The 23,225-nt window shown below is 44.0% G+C and overlaps 1 protein-coding gene across 5 annotated transcripts in view; it reads right to left on the minus strand.

Annotated features, from left to right (window-relative positions):
• The window catches only part of CSTF2 (cleavage stimulation factor subunit 2), a 114,923-nt gene that overhangs the window by 16,359 nt on the left and 75,339 nt on the right, over positions 1 to 23,225 (minus strand). For all 5 annotated transcript variants that reach the window (XM_033945520.1, XM_033945518.1, XM_033945522.1 and 2 more), the window contains 3 exons: positions 11,412 to 12,100; positions 7,246 to 7,323; positions 179 to 304 (listed from right to left, as the gene is read on the minus strand). In XM_033945520.1, the coding sequence (XP_033801411.1) occupies positions 182 to 304; positions 7,246 to 7,323; positions 11,412 to 12,100 (890 nt within the window). In that variant the 3' untranslated portion in view covers positions 179 to 181. The remainder of the gene's footprint in view (positions 1 to 178; positions 305 to 7,245; positions 7,324 to 11,411; positions 12,101 to 23,225) is intronic.

Consider the following 23,225-nt stretch of genomic DNA (forward strand, 5'->3'; position numbering starts at 1 on the left):
TCAAGCTTCAACTGGCTTTTGTTACAAGGAGCCACAGCTCACTGGATAATTTTTCATTTTTCAAAAGAATATAGTACCTTGGCACTCCCAACAGACTTAACTGCAGCTCTGAACAAGGGCATTCAAATGGCTCTTCTCTCCTTTTGTTTTACATAAGGAAGATCCTCCTGACTCTCACCTGTCATGGTGCACCTGTGGATTTCTGTATCTGCTCCTTCAGGATAAGGATGCTTTGTCTTTGCTCAGGAGGCAGCATGGCAATCTGATCTGGAGTAAGCTGCAGAACCTGCATGATCAGAGCAGCCTGTGGGAACATAATTATTTAGAAACACCATTAAGGTCCAGGAAACTGGACCACAGTGAGACCTGAATTTGAAAACTTCATCTACCAAAACTCATTAACAGCAGAATATAACCTCATCCTAGGAGACCTAAACCTACACCTAGAAGACACAACCTCCACACCAGCAAATAACTGTCTATCCTTCCTCAATGCCTTTTCCTTCCAGATCCTAAACCCACAAACCACCCATGAAAAAGGTCATCAACTGGACATTGCTGCATTCATGACTCACCAACCATCCAATCCAGCAATCCAAACTCCTAACGGAACATGGTCCCCATCCCTATGGTCAGACCACTACACATACAACTTCAACATCAACTGGACCAAGACCAAACACACACCTCAATCTAAAAAAACCACATATACCACACGCAAACATATCGACCCAACCATTTTTTGGTCAAATGTAGATGAAACTATCCAAGACTGCGACCCAAAAAACTTCATCTCCCACTGGAAAAATGTGTCCACCAACATCCTTGATGATCTGGCCCCCCTACAAACCAAAACCAGAATCAGCAGGAAATCAGACCAATGGTTTGATAATGAATTGCTCCAACTCAAAAGACAGTGTAGAAGATTAGAAAGAAAATGGAGAAAAAAGAACCAAGATCAAACAAAAACCGACTGGAAAAAAATCAACAAACAATACAAAAATCTACTAAGGGATAAGAGGAAAAGCTACTATACTAATCTCATAGGCACGGAAACCCAAGATTCCAAAAAAATATTCCAAATCCTGAAAGAATTAACAGACACCAAACCATACACAACCACCACGAACACCCCTCCACCATCACCCACCCTCTTAGCAGAACACTTCAAGAACAAAATTACCAACACCAGAGCCACTCTCATCCTTAACCCATCCCATCAAAACACAATCACAAACCACCCTTCAGGAAAAGAGGCAACTGCAGCAGACAGAATCTGGACTCAATTCCCCAACATACAATGGTCAGAACTCAACAAATTCTACAAAAAATACAGTCATGCCTCCTGTGACCTCAACCATTGCCCCTCATATCTCCTTACCACCTCTAGTGTAAAATTCCGCACCATAATTCTACAATGGATTCAATTCACGCTCACAGAAGGCACATTCCCTGCTGACCTCAGCGAAATCGTCATCACCCCAATCCAAAAAGACCCAAAAGCACCACAAAACCACCCATCTAACTTTAGACCTATAGCCTCAATTCCGCTATATGTCAAAATTATAGAAGGCCTAGTAGCCAAACTCCTCACCAATTACATAGATGACCACAACCTACTCCACCCCATGCAATCAGGCTTCAGAACAAACTTCAGTACAGAGACACTACTAGGCTCCCTTATGGATACCGTCAGACAACACCTTAGTACAGGGAAAAAAAATGCTTCTCATACAACTGGACCTAACTGCAGCATTCGACTTAGTGGATCACAACATCCTTCTACAGATCTTAGACGCAATAGGCATCTCAGATAAAGTATACTCTTGGTTTGAAGGATTCCTAAAACTCAGAACCTACAGTGTAAAATCAAACAAAGAAAAGTCAAAATCCTGGTCAAACCCCTGCGGCGTACCACAAGGATCTCCACTATCCCCTACCCTCTTCAATCTCTACACTGCTTCTCTAGGAACGCATCTGGACAATCTGGGCATAACCACCTATAGTTATGCTGATGACATCACCATCCTCATCCCATACGATCATTCTAAACCTACCATAACAGACAAACTTCACCAAACACTTGAAACAGTCACAACCTGGATGAAAAATCACAAACTTAAACTCAACCAAGACAAAACCAAATTCATCCTTCTCGAAAATGACAAGGTCCAAACCACAACCAACTTAGATATAAACGCAATCAAATATCCCATCCAAACCACCATAAAACTGCTTGGCATGACCATAGACAGATGCTGCACTATGCAACCGCAAATAAATAAAACAATTCAGAAATCATTCGCAATCATGAGAAATCTGAGACAAGTCCGAAAATTCTTTGAAAGAACACAATTCCAACTTATAGTACAATCCCTAATACTAGGTATATTGGACTACTGCAACATCCTCTTCCTTCCCTGCCCTGCAACTACGATTAGACAACTCCAAACAATCCAAAATACAGCTTTGAGACTCATCTACTCATTGAGAAAACATGACCACATCACTGAAGCCTTCATCAACTCACATTGTCTTCCAATCCAAGAAAGAATCCAATTCAAATTCTACTGCATATTATTTAAAACCCTACACGGAGACAGCCCATCATACCTGAACAATCGCCTCATCCAAGCACCCACTACCAGACACAGAAAAACGCACTCCCCATTCATACCCCCCCCAATCAAGGAAGTAAAAAGAACAAAACTACACGACGGCCTCCTAGCCACTCAAGCCGCAAGGCTGGACAACCAGATCTCCAACCTTCTGATGACCACCCCAGACTATAGGACGTTCAGAAAAGAAATAAAAACCACACTTTTCAAGAAATTCCTGAAGCAGCAATAACATCACGACCTCTTAGTAACTCTAAAACTGACATCTGATCTACCCATTACTGCACTAATAATAACAAAAGAACCTCCACTATGACCACCTATTAATTCTTTTACAAACCACCTCTCCCTCAACAACCCGTTAAATGTTTATAAGATCTACAACTTACCTCTCTAGCTAATCATTGTAACTCTGTTTTTTATTTAAATTAACCTTTTGTAATCTGCCTTGAACCGCAAGGTAATGGCGGAATAGAAATCCCTAATGTAATGTAATGTAATTAACGGAAACCTGTGGAAGGTCTAACTTAAAAGCAGCCCTATTAAAGCTGCCATGGTGATATCTGCTAAACCTTAGCACAGGCATGCTCAATTAGAAGAGATTAAGTTCTTACCTTACTAATATCTTTTCTAGTAGATAGGTGTGTCATTCTGTATGATAGGGTATTCTCCCCATGCTCGCAAGTCATGAAGAAGGAAGGAGAAATTAGGTCCTTACCTGCCAATTTTCTTACTTTTAGTCCCTCCAGACCGGCACAGAAACGGTAGAGACTGAGACACTAACTTTTGGCTACAGTACACGTGCGCTGTGCAGTCCCTATTACAATCAGTCTTAACGAATAGCCAAGCAGAAAACAACAAGGCTGAAAAACAATAACATCCCAACTCCTCACTTACAAGAAGACCAAGGGAAAACACTGTTGGATACTAATTAGAACAAGAATATTTCAGAAACTCCCCACAGTTAGCCAGCTAAACTAGCTGAACCAAATGCCGCTGCTCTTTAAACTCCTCAAACCACCAAAAACAAACAAATCCCGCAGAAAAACCAATACTCTTCGCAAAAATACCAAACAAATGACAGGGCGGGGTCTGTGCTGGTCTGGAGGGACAAAAAAAAAGAAAGAAAGAAAATTAGCAAGTAAGAACCTAATTTATCCTTCTTTAGTGTCCCTCCAGGCTGGCATAGAAATGGATGGGACATGCCAAAGCAGTACCCATCATGGATGGGACCTTCAAAGGGCTGCCACAAGAACACGCTCACCGAATACCGTGTCCTGAAGTGCCTGAACATCTACACAGTAGTGCCGATCAAAGGAATGGAGAGAAGACCAAACCACAGCTTTACAGATATCCACTGGAGGTACAAGAGAAAATTCAGACCAAGAAGCTGCTTGACCCCGAGTTGAATGGGTTTTGAGAAATTCCAGAACAGGCTTCTTTTGGAGGAGATACATTGAAGTTATAGCCTCCTTGATCCAGCGCGCAATGGTAGCCTTGGAAGTACTGTCCTCCCATGAGGGCCCGCTAAGAAGACAAAAAGCCAGTCCGATTTACAGAACTCTGGTGTCCGCTGAATATAAAAGCGAAGGGCCCTATGGGTAACTGCCTCTGCTCCAACGAGCCCTTCCGATTATCCAAGACTGGAAGGACCACAGACTGGTTGACATGAAACAGCGAGACCACCTTCGGAAGAAAGGAGGAAACTGGCCGCAGTTCGACCCGCTCCCTAGAGAACTCCAGGAAGGGAGGCCTACACGAAAAAGCTTGCAGTTCTGAAACGCGTCTCACGGAAGTAATGGCCACCAAGAAAAACTGCCTTAAGAGTAAGGTCCTTCAATGTACAGCTGTCAAGAGGTTCAAATGGAGGACATACAAGCATGGAAAGGACTAGATTGAGATCCCAGGCAGGAACTGATGACCGAATTGGTGGCCAGATCAATTTCATAGCCCTCAAGAACCAAATCACATTCAGAGAGAAGGCCACACACTTACCCCGCAAAAGACCACAAAAGGAAGAGAAAGCGGCAAAGCAGCACTCTGTACCAGAAGGGAAGACCAGGCAAGGCCTTGCTCCAGGCCATCCTGCAGAAATTCCAGAATGTGAGGCAAAACAGCTCGAAGGGGAACCACACCATTTACAGAACACCATTCCTAAAAAATACGCCAAACGTGGACATAAACCCAAGAGGTGGAAATTCTCCGAGACCCTAAGAGAGTGGAGATCACTTTATCCGAATATCCCTTCTTCCTTAGGTGAGCCCTTTCAAGAGCTATGCCTAAGACAAAAGGAACCCGGATTGAACATTGGAATGTGGCCCTGAATCAGAAGATCGGGTGAGAGGGGCAGCGGGAGAGGATCTGCCACTAGCAAACAAACCATATCCGTATACCACGGGCGCTATTACCCCTCCTTTTCTTCCTACCCTTTCTTTCCTGAACAGATTATAGCCCGGTATAACTACATCCCAGTCATGATTCTCCATGAACCACATCTCTGTGACTGCCACTATATCCAACTCATCTTCTTCCATCACAGCTTCTAGATCCAGAATCTTGTTTCTCATACTTCGAGCATTAGCATATACTGCTTTCCAGACATTGCCCCTTTTTCCCATCAACATAGAGGTATTCAGTGATTTATTTACCTGAGGGCTTTTTACTCACCCGGGGCTTTGATCACCCTGCCCCATCACTTCTAGTTTAAAGACCTCTTCATTAGATTAGCCAGCCTGTCACCAAAGACACTTCATAGATGGATACCATTCTTGCTCAGCAGTCCTTGGAAAATCATCTGGTGGTCCAGGAAGCCAAAACGCTTTTGATGACACCATCCACGTAGCCACACATTCATCTCTAGGATGTGTACTTCTCTGACTTGGCCCTTACCCTGGACAGGGAGGATGGACAAAAATTCCACCTGTGCACCTGACTGCTTCACCTTCTCTTCCAGAGGCACAAAGTCACTTTTGATATGTTTGCAGGGGTACCTGACAGTATTATTAGTGCCAATGTGGATGATCCGAATCAGGAAATAGTCATCAGGCTTGATGAGTCTTGGCAATCTCTCCGTAACATCTTGGATTATGGCACCAAGCAAACAGCATACCTCCCGGGACATCATGTCTGGTCTGCAGATGGACACTCCCACCTGGAATACTGCGTCCAACACTGGTCGCCGTACATGAAAAAGGACATAATACTACTTGAAAGGGTTCAGAGAAGAGCAACAAAAATGGTTAAGGGACAGAAGGAGTTGCCATACAATGAGAGGCTAGAGAAACTGGGCCTCTTCTCCCTTGAAAAGGTGAGACAGAGAGGGGACATGATCTAAACAGTAGAGAAAGAGATTGTTCACCCTCTCAAAGGTGGAGAGAACGAGAGGGCACTCTCTAAAGTTAAAAGGGGATAGATTCCGTACAAACGTAAGGAAGTTCTTCACCCAGAGAGGAGTAGAAATCTGGAATGCTCTTCCAGAGGCTGTTATAGGGGAAAGTACCCTCCAGTGATTCAAGAAAAGGTTAGATAAGTTCCTGTTTAACAAGAACGTATGCAGGTAAAATAGGGCACTGGTCTTTGACCTAAGGGCCACCGCGTGAGCGGACTGCTGGGCATGATGGACCACTGGTCTGACCCAGCAGCGGCAATTCTTATGTTCTTATCTTCTGTACCCCTCAGAAGGAATCACCATCCACCACTACCTTATGCCTCCTAGTGGTCATGGATCCAGTAATTTATCAGAAAATAAAAACCACAGAAAGTATGGTTTTAGAGGTGGGGGATCCTAGAGGAAGTGGTGGAAACCTGTAAAAACAGTATTTGCAGCCCCCCCCCCCCCCCCAATTTTGCCCATAAGCTGTAATAGCCTTACTCTCTGTGACCTGTGTTGTGGATATGCTGCAGCCTGCCTCAGTTCTCTTTAAAAGTAGCCGGATCTGGAAAAGAATCACTGCCTCACTGGAACTGTCCTCCAATATTGAAATCTTCAAGCTGCTAGTCAGACCAAAGTCTGACTGATCCTCGACCCCTGCGGACCCACGTACACAAAAGGGGGGAGGCAAAATGCAGCTGGCACCCTGAAGAGGCCCACTGAGCCCCCTGTGGGAGCCTAACAGCCAGCACTCAAGTCCCTGCAACCCAGTAGGAAAACAACACTTCTAGGGGTCCGGACCCCAAGCTCCATAAAGGTTTCTGCAGTCTGGCCAATAGGTACCAAAGAGAAACTGGCATGTGAGCTACAAATCTCAAATCTACTTCTCCATGTAGGCAGAGTTTTCCCCTCGACCTGAAGAGTTCTAAAGCATTGAAAATTGCAAAAAAAAAAAAAAAACCACACCAAAATTTAGGGAAAAAATATACAAAGCAGATCAGAAAGACTCCGTCTGGCTCATGTGAGGAAGAGCCCTCTGATGAAGGAGGAGGAATCGAAAACCTGGAGTGGATGGGGCATGTGGACTTCCGAGCATGGGGAAAATACTCTTATCGGGCAGAATGACACACCTATTGCACTAGAAAAGCATGTCTTAAAAGTACAATGCATGCTCAGGCATGCAAAATCCTTCTTTGAGCTGAATAAGCAGGTTCTTCAGTGGGTGGAACAGCAATTCCTGTTCTTTTGCTTACCCACCTTCTCATGGTCTTGAGGGGTGACTTGGTTCTGTCCAGGACTGAAGCCCCCTTGATTTCCTGTTTGCATCCCAGCAACCTGCAAAACAAGACATAGAATTGAGACCGCCCTTTGATTCTCCTTTTAAACACATACAAAATCTATGCAGAGACACACAAAAACTACATTCTGTACCACACAAATAGGTTACATATGCATCACAGGTAAATTCCATATAAACTTGGATTATAGATTTATAAAATTATGGAGGAACACAACTTGTAGTCAGATCTAATATGGTTAGGTGGAAATACCCTGCAGTGACAAAAGGCTTACTGAAATACAGAAAATGAGAGCAGGGTTGCTTCTGATGCTTACCTGTAACAGATGATCTTTGAAGACAGCAGATAACCAGTCAAAATGGGTCACATGAATGTATTTAGTGCCAAATTGACAAAACATTCCAGCGAGTTTTAGGCCTATGCTTTTTTACAGTTCATGAACACTAGTTTCCCTCAAATCTATACTACTACTACTCATGTCAGACTGTTAGGGGTGCAATTAGACGCATAACTTACAATGCAGACACACATTATGCATGTTATTATAGGTGCTTTCTTTCAATTAAGATTACTATCTACGGTTAAATTGATGATGTCCATTACTAATTTTCGGCTGTAGTACAAAGTATGGTTGTGACAAAATTGGATTTCTGCAATTCATTGTTGATGGGCACTGTGAAAGTTAAGATTAGAGCATTGTAAATTGTTCAGAACACAGCAGCAAGAATGATTACAAGAGTGGCCTGGAATGAGCATATCATTCCAGTGCTGAAACAATTGCATTGGTTACCGATTGAAATAATAATTTATTCTTATATACCATCAAAGCCATAATAGTTTGAGGCGGCTGAAATGAGGATTGAGTATACAGTTTTAATGATTGTGCATTAGGTGATCGATGGGGTGGCTCCCTGGTATTTAATTCAAGTGTTGAAACATTATACTCCTCCTAGAGCTTTGAGATCTCAATCTGTAATGCGATTATCAATTGAAGCACTTGGAGAAACACATTAGAGGTAGGCAATTTCAGTGGCAGGTCCATGTTTGTGGAATGTCCTGCCAGGGTACCTGAGATTATGTAGGGTCAAAATGTCTTTTAAAAACAACTGAAAACCTTATTATTTGAAAAAGCTTTTTATTAGTTTTATTGAGAAGGCTATTTTAGCGTTTGCTAGTATACTTTTTACGGAAAATATTTGATGAGATTGTTTTGCTATGTTTATATGTATTCCAGCTATGTATGTTTTATTGTTATCTGTTTAAGTTTAAGCGAATAAGAAATTTTTAAAATAAATAATTTCTAAAACAACTCTGGCTGTTTGGAGGGGGAAAGGGAGGTGGAATGAAGGACTGTAAAAGTGTTACAGGTAAACAATATCACTTTCGCTATAGACCTGAAGGTTCACGGAATCACAAGAGTGATTCCCTAGTAAACAGGTTTGTGGTAACCCCACGGTTATCATGAGAATCCCCACCCCAGGTCCAAAGGACCCCTGTGGGAATCCCATCCAGGTCTATACACTTATTCTGCACCAGGACAATTTGCCCAAGTTTAGCCTCCCATCTGTTTATTCCAATGGACTCTGTACTACCCATTTTGTCCCCATCTAATAACAGCATTTGGCCCCTTGGCTATAAGATAAACTGTACTGTACAAAAGCATTAGTGTCATATCTTCTGTATGAGTATGTTATTTGAACGTTCTGATATGTATTTGCTAGTTGTTTTTTTAAGTGTTATGTTGACATTGTATTACCTCTCTCTTATCTGATTTTCATTGCTGTTATAAGTGTATTTTTGAAACGGTTTCATGATAGTCCTTGTTGAGTTTCGATCTGCTGATTTTGAGTTTATCTCAATGAATTTGTTTATATTTGGTCTTTTTACTACCATTACGCTGTTAACAAAATTGTAAGTTTTATGTTAAATTGTACTTGCTGTACACTAACTTGAGTGAATATCTTCATAAAGGTGGTTAATAAATTCAAACAGATAAAAGGTTTCAAAAGACTTCTTATATACACTCCACACCCCATTTACTTGCAGGAATAGGAATGGAGGAGATTTCTGTCCCTATGCAACTCTCTATTCCCCAGTTAAGGCTAAGAGCTGCCTTCAACAAGATGGTAAGAACAGGAGCTGGTAAAAGGTGGGAGATATTTTATAAGCAAATATACAGTGTGTAAATGCAGATGATATAACGCTCATCACCAGCAGCAAAGAAAACGTACTGTATCTACTGAGAAAAGTCAGTCGAAAGTCATAACCTGGGATTAAAACTGAAAATAAATAAGACAAAAATCATGAACACAGAAAATGATGAAGATTTTGAGCCTGAAGTCTCTTTCATAAACAATAAAGCAACTAGCAGGAAAGAAATACTCTGCAGAAAAGCACTAGGTCACTCTTCAATGAAGGCTCTCGATAAAGTATTCAAAAGCAAGGAAATAACACTCCAAACGAAGATCAGACTTGTCCATGCTCTCATTTTCTTAGTGGTCAATTATGGACGTGAAAGTTGGACACTATGGAAACAAGACTCATTTGAGCTTTAGTGCTAGAGAAAGATTTTATGCATGCCATGGACTGCAAGAAGAACTAACAAGTCAATTCTGGAAGCGATCAAACCGGCTATATCACTTGAAGCCCAAATGAAGAAGTTATGACTGTCTTATTTTGGTAAAACAAGAAGAAAAACTGTGGGACTGATTATCTTGATGCGGTCTTTATTTGAACAAGGTGCAGATCAAAGAAACCAAAATAAAAATACAGTAAAAGTTTTGTGGTATAGACCCGTCACGGGCCGTGTTTCGTTCATGAAAGACCTTCTTCCGCGGTCCGGTACTGCTATAAGCCACAAGTAAGAGATTGTCAAATAAGCAAAACAAAATACTGTGTGAGAGTAATCGTAGCTATGTAAGGCGATGTCAGTCGTTTGCTGTTTTTTGTGTGGCTTGACTGACAAATCTGTGGCCTAATTCTGGAGCCAGAGTGCCTGCCATGCTATGACCACTGAAGCTTGGGTCCTAGCCTGTAAAGTGCATTCATCATAAAACTGGCTCCAGACTTCAAGCACACTGAGTTGCTGAACTCAACAAAGAATAGCTCATACCATGTAATCCACACATACAGTGGTTTGGATACCCATATTCAAGGCTATAAAAGGTTTGTTGAAAAGCAATTCAACTACACAATGCCCTCCTCCCAGATCACCGTCTTGCTCATGACTGTAGTCACATCAGCATCCAGCTTAGGGAGCTAAATATCCCTATGACCTTGGTGCCCCTAAACACCAAGTCCAAACTCTATTCTTCCAGTCCCTATCCTATGGAGGGTCTTAAGGAAGGGAAAAGACCTCATGGGCCACCTTAGCCCTCCAGGATTGAGACCTCATCCACCAACTCCTTTAGTGATATCTCCATCATATTCAAGGAGTATGTCACCAGGGAGATAAGGAAGGACAGCTCCTCCATCCTGAAAAGGACGAACACTGGAAACTAATTCACATCTGAAGGGTAGACTTCCCTTTCTTCAGGGGTCATCCTGCACAGGAGTACATGATTCCTTTCTTCAGGGGTCATCCTGCACAGGAGAACCTAATTCCTCACTATCTCTCCTGAACCAGTCCTCAACCTCCTGAATCTCTAAACAGGACTGCAACTACCATCCAGCCTGGGCCTCTTCAGGTCCTTTTTGCACAATCCCTGCTGCCCCATTGGACCCCTTTAGCTATCTTCTGAAGACCGAGATTGCACAGAATCTTCACTGCCCTGCACCAAGCCCACACCGAGGAAGGGCTGCAGCTCAGCCCTGGCCAAGCAGCTACAACTCCTGGAGTTCAATCAGGTAAAGGTCCATGGACTAACAATGAGACCTAATACCAGGGACTTGAGCAAGATAAAGGGCCATGACAGTTGAAGAGGTGCCACCCATTCATAATAAAAGGCCTTTAGGCATTTTCAGAAAGCTCTGGAGGAATCTGTCTCTAGCACCAGTTCTTTCAGACCCACTTGTTTCAAAGAAATATAGTAATTACAAAACTATAAATTTCTGTAAATAAATTGAAATCAAATAGCTCTACCAACCATCATTTGGCACAATTCTGCTGCTCTTCTTTAAAGTTACCTGTCTGGGAACCTGAGGACCAGCAGCCCCCATGTTAAGAGGCCCAGGACCCTGCATTCCGACAGGCATTGGGCCTCGGGGAGCAGGACCTGGTCCTGGGCCTCTGTTTTCTAGTCCTCTGGGTTCCATAGCTCTAGGATCTCTTCCGGCTGCATTCATGAGAGGATCTCTTCCGGCTGCATTCATGAGAGGATCTCTTCCGGCTGCGTTCATGAGAGGATCTCTTCCGGCTGCGTTCATGAGAGGATCTCTTCCGGCTGCATTCATGAGAGGATCTCTTCCTGCTGCATTCATGAGAGGATCTCTTCCAGCTGCATTCATGAGAGGATCTCTTCCAACTGCAGTCATGTGAGGATCTCTTCCGACTGCAGTCATGTGAGGATCTCTTCCGACTGCAGTCATGTGAGGATCTCTTCCGACTTGAGTCATGTGAGGATCTCTTCCGACTTGAGTCATGTGAGGATCTCTTCCGACTTGAGTCATGTGAGGATCTCTTCCGACTTGAGTCATGTGAGGATCTCTTCCGACTTGAGTCATGTGAGGATCTCTTCCGACTTGAGTCATGTGAGGATCTCTTCCGACTGCAGTCATGTGAGGCTCTCTTCCGGCTGCAGTCATTAGAGGATCTCTTCCACCTGCAGTCATGAGAGGATCTCTTCCGCCTGCAGTCATGAGAGGATCTCTTCCGGCTGCAGATATACAAAAGAATGTATTTTAGTGAAAATGATTAGAAATACATTTCAGTCACAGAGCTTTATCGTGTTATGCAGCCACATACTTTAAGTTCAATTCACTAGGGATTTTTCCCTTCATACTTGAAAGTAATGTGTTGTGAAAACTGGATAAATCAGGGTCAGTTAATTCAGAATTTCCTGATTTTTTGCAGTTTTTCCTGGTAGGGTTGTTTCTTCATTCCTTGTACAGTTCTAAGTCCCAATCAGAGAGCTTTAAGCACAGAAATAGGAATTAGAAACAGACATAGGCTTCTGCTATAAAAGTAAGAAAAATGAACCTAATGCATTTAGCTAAGTTCCAGATTCAGTTTTCAGATACGATATTATTTGGAAGTGTGCCACTCCTTTTAAGAAGCAGGCTCATGGAAAACATTAATATAAGACAACACGTGGAAGGAACTGGGGGGACCACCAGGTTTGCACCCAAATCTGCCTAGCAGAACAGCTGCTCATCCCCCAGCTCAACTGGCTCTAATTTCTTTAGTGATACAATAAAGCACAGTTACTTACCGTAACAGGTGTTATCCAGGGACAGCAGGCAGATATTCTTGACTGATGGGTGACGGCACCGACGGAGCCCCGGTACGGACAATTCTAGAGTGATTGCACTCTAAGAACTTTAGAAAGTTCTAGCTCGGCCGCACCGCGCACGCGCGAGTGCCTTCCCGCCCGACAGAGGCGCGCGGTCCCTCAGTTAGTGTAAGCCAGCTAAGAAGCCAACCCGGGGAGGTGGGTGGGACGCAAGAATATCTGCCTGCTGTCCCTGGATAACACCTGTTACGGTAAGTAACTGTGCTTTATCCCAGGACAAGCAGGCAGCATATTCTTGACTGATGGGTGACCTCCAAGCTAACAAAAAGAGGGATGGAGGGAAGGTTGGCCATTATGAAAACAAATTTTGCAAAACAGATTGGCCGAAGTGTCCATCCCGTCTGGAGAATGCATCCAGACAATAGTGAGATGTAAAAGTGTGAACTGAGGACCAAGTAGCAGCTTTGCAGATTTCCTCAATAGGAGTGGAACGGAGGAAAGCTACAGATGCTGCCATAGCTCTGACTCTATGGGCCGTGACAGAACCTTCCAGTGTCAGTCCGGTCTGAGCATAACAGAATGAAATGCACGCTGCCAGCCAATTAGACAACGTACGTTTAGAAACAGGACGTCCCAATTTATTCGGATCAAAGGACAGAAAAAGTTGAGGAACTGATCTGTGGGGTTTCGTACGCTCTAGATAGTAAGCTAGAGCCCGTTTACAATCCAAAGTATGCAGAGCTTGTTCCCCAGAATGAGAATGAGGTTTTGGAAAGAAAACCGGTAGAACAATGGATTGGTTGAGATGGAATTCAGAGACAACCTTAGGGAGAAACTTTGGATGTGTACGCAAAACCACCTTGTCATGGTGAAAAACCGTAAAAGGTGGATCTGCGACAAGTGCATGAAGCTCACTGACCCTCCTGGCAGAGGTAAGAGCAATAAGGAAAAGCACTTTCCAAGTGAGAAACTTGAAAGGAGATGTAGCCAATGGTTCAAATGGAGGCTTCATCAAGGCGGAAAGAACCACATTGAGATCCCAGAGAACAGGAGGGGCTTTAAGAGGTGGTTTCACATTGAAAAGTCCACGCATGAACCTGGATACCAGGGGATGAGCTGAAAGAAGTTTTCCATGGACTGGCTCATGAAAAGCTGCAATGGCACTGAGGTGGACTCTGATGGAAGAGGACTTAAGGCCAGAGTCAGACAAAGAAAGCAAATAATCCAACAACGTCTCCACTGCCAGGGAAGTGGGATCAAGATGATGAAGAAGACACCAGGAAGAAAATCTCGTCCACTTTTGATGGTAACATTGCAGAGTGGCTGGTTTCCTGGAGGCATCCAGAATGGAACGAACGGGCTGCGACAAAAGAGTATCAGTCGAAGTCAGCCCGAGAGATACCAAGCTGTCAGGTGCAGAGACTGGAGGTTGGGATGTAGAAGGGTTTCCTGCTGTTGCGTAAGCAGAGATGGAAACAGAGGAAGAAGAAAAGGTTCCCTGGAACTGAGTTGAAGTAGAAGGGAGAACCAATGTTGCCTGGGCCACCTCGGAGCAATTAGAATCATGGTGGCTCTTTCCCTCTTGAGCTTGAACAAGGTTCTCAACATGAGAGGCAGAGGAGGGAAGGCGTACAGGAACAGATTCGACCAGTCGAGGAGAAAAGCATCTGCTGCTAGACGGTGCGGAGAGTAAAGTCTGGAGCAGAATAGGGGCAGCTGATGATTGTGAGGAGCTGCAAAGAGGTCTATCTGAGGAGTGCCCCATTGAGTGAAGATAGACTGCAGAGTTACAGGATCGAGTGTCCACTCGTGAGGTTGGAGAATTCTGCTGAGTTTGTCCGCTAAAGAATTCTGTGCCCCCTGAATGTATATAGCTTTCAGGAAGAGATGGTGATCTATGGCCCAATTCCAGATCTTCTGGGCTTCCTGGCATAAAAGGCGAGAGCCTGTCCCACCCTGTTTGTTGATGTAGTACATCGCAACCTGATTGTCTGTGCACAACAGAAGGACCTGAGGAAAGAGAAGATGTTGGAAGGCCTTGAGGGCATAAAACATCGCTCTGAGTTCCAGGAAATTGATTTGATGCTTCTTTTCCTGGGCTGTCCAAAAACCTTGAGTCTGGAACTCGTTCAAGTGAGCTCCCCATGCATACAGAGAGGCGTCGGTGGTGATGACTAGTTGATGAGGAGGCTGATGGAACAGAAGACCTCTGGATAGATTTGAGGATACCAACCACCATTGAAGAGACTGACGCAGAGATAATGTCACAGATATGTGTCGTGAGCAAGGATCCGACGCTTGGGACCACTGAGTAGCAAGGGTCCATTGAGGAGTGCGCAGGTGAAGACGTGCGTGAGGTGTGACATGAACTGTGGATGCCATGTGCCCCAAGAGTACCATCATCTGTCTGGCTGAGATGGAAGGTAGTGAAAGCACCTGCTGACATAGAGACTGAAGGGTCTGAAGACGATTGGATGGTAGGAAAGCTCTCATTTGGAGTGTATCTAGGATCGCTCCAATGAATTGAAGTCTTTGAGTGGGGATGATATGAGATTTGGGTAGATTGATCTCGAACCCCAGAATTTGTAGAAACTGGATGGTTTGGTTGGTGGCCAGGAGAACTGCTTGAGCGGATGTGGCTTTGATCAACCAGTCGTCCAGGTAAGGGAATACATGAAGGTAGTGAGAGCGTAGAAATGCCGCTACCACAATGAGACATTTGGTGAATACCCTTGGAGATGAGGCTAGACCGAAGGGCAGTACCTTGTATTGGTAATGACAATGATTGATCATGAATCGGAGATATGGTCTTGAGGTTACATTGATCGGTATGTGAGTGTAAGCCTCTTTGAGATCGAGGGAGCATAGCCAGTCGTTTTGATTTAGAAGGGGATAAAGGATGGCTAAAGAAAGCATCTTGAATTTTTCTTTTACCAGATGTTTGTTGAGATCGCGAAGATCTAGGATGGGTCTGAGATCTCCAGTTTTTTTGGGGACTAGAAAATAACGGGAGTAGAATCCCTGCCCCTTTTGATCTAGAGGAACTTCTTCTATAGCGTTCAGAAGGAGGAGGGATTGGACCTCCTGAATAAGGAGGGCCGATTGAGGACTGTTCAAAGCAGACTCTTTTGGCAGGCTTTGAGGAGGAAGAGTCTGAAAGTTGAGAGAGTAGCCGTGGCGGATGATGTTGAGGACCCATTGGTCCGACGTGATTACTTCCCACCGGCTGAGGAACAGAGAAAGTCGACCTCCTATAGGCTGAGGCAGGAGAGCAGGAATAGGGATACTGGCTATACTGTGGAGAATGAAGTCAAAAGGGCTGTGACTTCTGCTGAGGAGGTTGTTTCACAGATTGTTGTTGCTGCTGCTGTCTGGGAGGCTGACGTTGTTGTTGCCTCTGACGCCTGGGTTGCTGAGCAGTGGTAGTTAATGGACGAGCTGTGAAGCGGCGTTGATAGGCCGACTGCTGTCTATATGGTTTTGGTGGAGGAGGCTTCTTTTTATTTTTAAGCAGAGTATCCCAGCGCGTCTCATGAGCCGAGAGCTTTTGTGTGGTTGAGTCCATGGAATCCCCAAAGAGCTCATCCCCTAGGCACGGGGCGTTGGCTAACCGATCTTGATGGTTAACATCAAGCTCGGATACCCGAAGCCAGGCCAAACGGCGCATAGCCACCGACATTGCTGTCGCTCTGGATGTAAGTTCAAAGGTGTCATATATGGATCTAACCATAAACTTACGCAATTGGAAAAGAGACGACAAGCAGGTGTGAAAAGAGGAATGCTTTCGTGAAGGAAGATATTTTTCGAAAGAAGCCATGGTGGTAAGGAGATGCTTTAAATAAAAAGAGAAATGAAAAGCATAATTACTAGCCCTATTTGCTAACATAGCATTTTGGTAGAGCCTCTTACCAAATTTATCCATGGCCCTTCCTTCTCTGCCAGGAGGGACAGATGCATATACACTGGCTCCTGAAGTCTTTTTAAGGGTGGATTCGACAAATAATGACTCGTGTGGAAGTTGAGGTTTGTCGAACCCAGGAATGGGAATTACTTTATATAGAGAATCCAGTTTACGTGGGGCCCCTGGGACAGTTAAAGGAGTCTCTAAATTTTTATAGAAAGTTTCCCTCAAGATGTCATGAAGGGGAAGTTTCAAAAATTCCTTTGGAGGCTGATCAAAATCAAGGGCATCCAAAAAAGCTTTAGACTTTTTGGATTCAGCCTCCAAAGGAATGGACAAGGATTCACACATCTCTTTCAAAAAACAGGAGAAAGAGGAAGTGACCTGTTTGGAGGATGGGTCAGGGACAGCCGAATCCTCCTCCTCTGAGGAACATTCGCCTTCAGAAAGAAAGGGTTCCTCTGAGTCCCCCCACAGATCAGGATCCCTGACATGGGAAGCATGGTCCTGAGACTCCGGTGTCGACGTTTGAATGTGTCGGGTTTTGCGCACCGACTTACCCGACCTCATCGATACCGAGTCAGGAGATGTTATCGGTCGCACCGGTGCCGAAGTCTGTACCGATTGATGGTGAGCTCTCGGCTCCGGTGCAAGAACTGGCATCGATACCGATGAGGTTAGGTGAAGCGGTACCGAAACAGTGGAAGCGGGTAATACGGGTTCCACAATCGGTATCGATACGGGTTGTTCCACAACCGGTACCGATAGCTCGGTGCGGGCCGGCACCGGAAGGTTCGGTGTCATGATAGCAGGAAGGAGTCTTTCTAATTGCTCCTTAAGCTGCACCTGAAGGATGGCCGTAATGCGGTCATCGAGGGATGGCACCGGTACCGCTTTTTTCTTCTGCGGTACCTGCGGTGCCGCTCGACGCCCCGGAGATGAGGAGCCCGATGTCGAGGGACTCACCTCTATAGGGGCGGAGCGCTTCCGCTGGCGTCTTACAGGCGGCAGGATTGGACTCACTGCACTCGAGGCCGGAAGACGTTCCAGCGGGGAAGGCTTCTTAGCTGGCTTACCTGACTGTTGAGATGCCGGTGTGGAATCACGCGGCGTCGAAGACGAGGGTGCCGACTGAATCGGTGCCGAAGCCGGAGTCGAAGGAACGGGGTCGGACATCTCGGTACCGAACAGTAATCGCTGCTGTATCTGGCGATTTTTTAATGTCCGGTTTTTAGAGTAGCACAGCGGGTGCAAGTAGAGGCCTGATGCTCAGGACCCAAACACTGTAAACACCAGTTGTGTGGGTCCGTGAGAGATATAGGCCTAGCACACCGCTGGCACTTTTTAAAACCCGGTTGAGGGGGCATGAAAGGAAAAACGGCTTCCGCCAAATCGAAGGCCGAGGCTTCGATGGTGGCAGAAGGCCCCGCCGGGGAAAATCAAATTAAGAAAAGGAAAAAATATTATTTTTTTTTTTTTTTTTTTTTTACAAAAGAAAAAAAGAAACGAAATAAGGCCAAAGCCAAAAAGTTTACGCGAGCGGGAAGGCAATAGAAAAAAAGTTTCAACAGCCGTTGAAAAAAACGCGTCTTCTTAGCTCCGCGGAAACTAAGAAACTGAGGGACCGCGCGCCTCTGTCGGGCGGGAAGGCACTCGCGCGTGCGCGGTGCGGCCGAGCTAGAACTTTCTAAAGTTCTTAGAGTGCAATCACTCTAGAATTGTCCGTACCGGGGCTCCGTCGGTGCCGTCACCCATCAGTCAAGAATATGCTGCCTGCTTGTCCTGGGATAATACTTAATTCAAAACTCATTACATTTCTAGACAGCAAAACCTCTCGGATCAATGCGGTTCACAAAAGATAGAAACTGGCCATTCCCAGTGAACTACAGAGTAAACATTAAACAATTAAATTCTCTAAAAATTTTTACAAACAAAAATGATTTCAATAACTTTCTGTAATGTATATAAGAACAACACCTTCTAAATAGAGGGTGTAACAACTCCTTATCCCAGGTAGCTGCCTGAAAAATGAAAAGGCATTGCTGGAACTTCTTATATACATAAAATTTTCTTCTTTTCTTTTATAGTGTTCAGAAAATGGCTACCTTCTCAGCAGCCAATTCCCATTTTCCCAACAAGTGTGAAAAGCACCCGTTTTCGATCATCACACTAATTGCTCATGCATATAATCACAATAGTTCCAAAAATATTTTTCCCTTTCAACTGAGAAGTACTGGTAAGTTAATGTATTTATCTTTTAAAGTAAATCTGAAGTCAGCACAATCAACTCCTCTAGTGACTTTTTACATATTTCAGTTCTTTAAGTCATCAATGATGATTGCCAGGAGCAATTTTAATTTCCACAATCCACTGTGATATCTTCAAGTATATAAAAGACTCCCAACACAGATCCAAGTTTCATCAGGGGATAACAAAAAAAAATTAATTTATCTATTATTTAAAAAATGTTTTAAAATTTTCCATAACTCACTAGTGAGACTTCTCCCTGCTTCACAGTAACTGCCAGAAAACACCAACAACCATCACACTTCTTATTGGTTCTCCTATCTCTAAGATACTCATATTTCAATGGTTATCCCACACTGTCATTTTCAACTCAGTCTCATTCTTCAGAACACTGACATCAGATCAAATGTTTGTATTGGAGCTTTATGATTATCATTTGTTCTTAAAATACATTATTATTCTTTTGAGATGAGGATTTTTTTTTTTAAGGTTTTTTCATCAGCTGAGTTTCTAGCATATTTAGCACAATTGGTATTATCTAAAAATTACTTCCAATTTCTGGGCAAGTTTTACTTACAAATAAGGAGCAGACCATCCGTGGCTTTCATATTCATGTCTCAGTTTGAGGAAAAACGTATCTATACATCTGTACACTTTGATAAGGTATATTGAAGGTATAGATTCATAGGCAACATATTCTTTATTTAGTTGGGAAAGAGAGGGAGTTGGAAGATTTTATTGTATGGGCCAATACTTGTGATTTACACATTCAGTTTACAGCAAATTGGCATATACACACTATACAAATTTTAGACATCCAGATTACATTTGAACATAAAAATTGCCGCTGCTGGGTCAGACCAGTGGTCTATCCTGCCCAGCAGTCCACTCATGCGGCGGCCCCCAGTGCTTTAAATGAGTCCAGCCTCACCTGCATACGTTCCAGTTTAGCAAGAACTTGTCCAACTTTGGCTTGAATCCCTGAAGGGTGTTTTTCATTATAACAGACTCCGGAAGAGCATTCCAGTTTTCTACCACTCTCTGGGTGAAGAACTTCCTTACGTTTGTACGGAATCTATCCCCTTTCAACTTTAGAGAGTGCCCTCTCGTTCTCCCTACCTTGGAGAAGGTGATGAGGACATTACGTGGACGGCTTCATCGACTTGTCGATCAGAACTCCCAAGTCTCGTTCCTGGGAGGTCTCTCCAAGTACCGCCCCGGACATCTTGTATTCGTGCATGAGATTTTTGTTTCCTACATGCATCACTTTACACTTATCCACGTTGAACCTCATTTGCCATGTCAATGCCCATTTCTCGAGTGTGTTTATGTCACGTTGCAGATCTTCGCAATCCTCCCGCGTCTTCACTTCTCTGAATAACTTAATATCGTCCACAAATTTAATCACCTCACTCGTTGTACCAATGTCCAGATTATTTATAAAGATGTTGAAGAGCACGGGTCCAAGCAATTAGCTCTCCGGCACCCCATTTACCCCCACTCTCTTGTTTCCTATGCTCCAGCCAGTTTTTAATCCACATGAGTATTTCACCCTCGATTACATGCCTCGCAATTTTCCAAAGTATTAGTTCATGTGGAACCTTGTCGAACGCCTTCTGAAAATCCAGATATACAATGTCAACCGGGTCGCCCATGTCTATCTGCCTGTTTACTCCCTCGAAAAAGTGCAGCAAGTTTGTCAAACAAGATCTGCCTTTGCTGAAACCGTTCTGGCTGGTCCTCATCAGATCATGCCCGTCAAGGTGATCAATGATGCGGTCCTTTATCAGCGCCTCTACCATCTTTTCCAGTACCGAGGTCAGACTCACTGGTCTGTGGTTTCCCAGATCTCCCCTCGAACCTTCTTTGAAGATCGGTGTAACATTTACCACCTTCCAGTCTTCCGGAATCTTTCCCGATTTGATCGACAGATTGGCTATTAGTTGAAGCAATTCAGCTATAGTCCCTTTCAGTTCCTTGATGACCCTCAGATGGATGCCATCCGGTCCCGGGGATTTATCACTCTTAAGCCTATTGATCTGCATGCATACCTCTTCTAGACTGATTGTCAACCCTGTCAGTTTCCTGTCTTCGTTTCCAACATATAGCCTGATGGGTTCCGGTATGCTGTGTATATCCTCTTCGGTAAATACAGACGCAAAAAAATGTGTTCAGTTTGTCAGCAATTGCTTTGTCCTCCGTTAGTACTCCCTTTATTCCATGGTCATCCAATGGCCCCACCGCTTCCTTCGCGAGTCGTTTCCTCTTAATATATCAAAAGAATGGCTTGAAGTTTTTCGCCTCCTTGGCTATTTTTTCCTCGTAGTCTCTTTTGGCCTCTTTTGACCAGGGGAAATTTTTGACAACCATTTATAGAAAAAAATGGCTAGAAATATATTATTACATTTCCAAAAAGTTTTCATCCATATTCATATGAGAATATACCAATGGGACAGTTCTTCCAATTAAGATTATGCTCTGCCAGAGAAGAATTTAAGACTCAAGCGAATGTTATGAGTCGATGATTCCAAGAAAAAAGATACCCTAAATGAGTTATACAGAGAGCAAATAAGAGGATTTTTGTGCACAGAGACAGTGGCTTTTAACATCTCAAGAGAAACAAAGAGGGTCTGAATTAGCATGTATACTTCCTTTTTCACCATGGACATCACATATTCATTTATCAATAATGAAGCATGAAAGATTAGGTTTCTTACCTCTGCTAATCTTCCTTCTTGTAAATCTTCTCTGGATGCTGAATGGATGGGATCTTGTATCTCTATTAACTTCAGCTGCAGGCAACTAAAAGATGATCCCTCTCCTTTGGGCTACCTGCCCGGGAGCTTCATATCTTACTCAGTTAGTAGAAAAGCCATGTAGACCTATGACAACAGGAAATAGAAGAAAAGAAAGAGAGGGCACAGGAACTCCCATTACCAATCAATTCTGCTCAGGGCTTTAAACTAGGTAAGTCGGGGGAGGGTACAGGCACAAACAACATACCAGGCGAACTAAAATGCCAATACATTTATGAGGCTGAGGAAAGTAGACACCGAAATTCTGGGTCAGGGGTGAGTGCACACACTTTTGAGTCGGGAGTAGGGTCACATCATATTTATGGGTCACATTGTAATTCCGGGTCTAGGGGGAGTACACACTGTAGTTCTGGGTATATGGGGAGTACACATTGTGGTTCTGAGCCTCAGGAAAGCACAAATAACACAAACAATGCTAAAGGTGTTCAAATAGCTCAAACAGGAATATCCCCATTGAGACATAACAAAAATATAACATGGAGGGCTATGTACGTCAACGCACACAGTTTAGGAAACAAGATCCTGGAATTGGAAACAGAAATAAGGAATGCCGACCTGGATGTGGTGGCGATATCCAAAACCTGGCTCACAGACTCCCACGGGTGGGACATGGTCATACCGGGTTACAACTTGCTTCGCCGGGACAGAGAGGGTAGGAAGGGAGGGGGTGTAGCATTATATACTAAAGATGACATTAAGGTCACGAGAATCTCAGATGTCCAGTATACTGGGGAATCCCTTTAGGTTAATTTGGCCAGAGGGAAGAACAAATGCTTGTATCTTGGCGTAATTTACAGACCCCCAAGACAACAGGATGACCTGGATATGGAAATAATCGAAGATATAGAAAATATCACTTTGCGTGGGGACACAGTATTGCTAGGTGACTTCAACATGCCTGATGTGGATTGGATTACACTTACCTCTGCTTCCGGCAGCAGCAGGAGGCTATTAAACTCTATGAAAGGAGCAAGCCTCAGGCAACTGGTGTTGGAACCGACAAGGGATCAGGCAATACTGGACCTGATACTTACCAATGGAGAAAGTGTCACAGAGGTCTCGGTGGGCGACACATTGGCCTCCAGTGACCACAACATGGTATGGTTCAATATCAGGAAAGGTTTCACTAAATCTACTACACTAACCAAAGTCCTCAAATTCAAGGACACAAATTTCAAAGAAATGGGAGACTTCGTTCACCAGGCGCTACAAAGCCAAGAAGAAACCGATAACGTGGAAGACATGTGGTCGACTTTGAAAGCAACCATACAAGAAGCAACAAACCGCTATGTAAAATCAGTAAGTAAACGGCGAAGGAACAATAAGCCACAGTGGTTTACTGCGGAGATCTCAGACCTGATCAAGGAGAAGAAAAAAGCATTCATCTCTTACAAACAATCAGGGAAGCAGGACTCTAGAGCAGACTACCTGGCCAAATCAAAAGCCGTCAAAACAGCAGTCAGGGAGGCTAAATTCCTCATGGAGGAGTCTCTAGCAAAGAACATCCAGAAGGGAGATAAATCCTTCTTCAGGTATATCAGTGATAGAAGAAAAAACTCAGGCGGGATTGTACGTCTTAGGAAAC

This window comes from Geotrypetes seraphini, chromosome 5 (assembly GCF_902459505.1).
Source record: "Geotrypetes seraphini chromosome 5, aGeoSer1.1, whole genome shotgun sequence".
Classification (NCBI taxonomy): domain Eukaryota; kingdom Metazoa; phylum Chordata; class Amphibia; order Gymnophiona; family Dermophiidae; genus Geotrypetes; species Geotrypetes seraphini.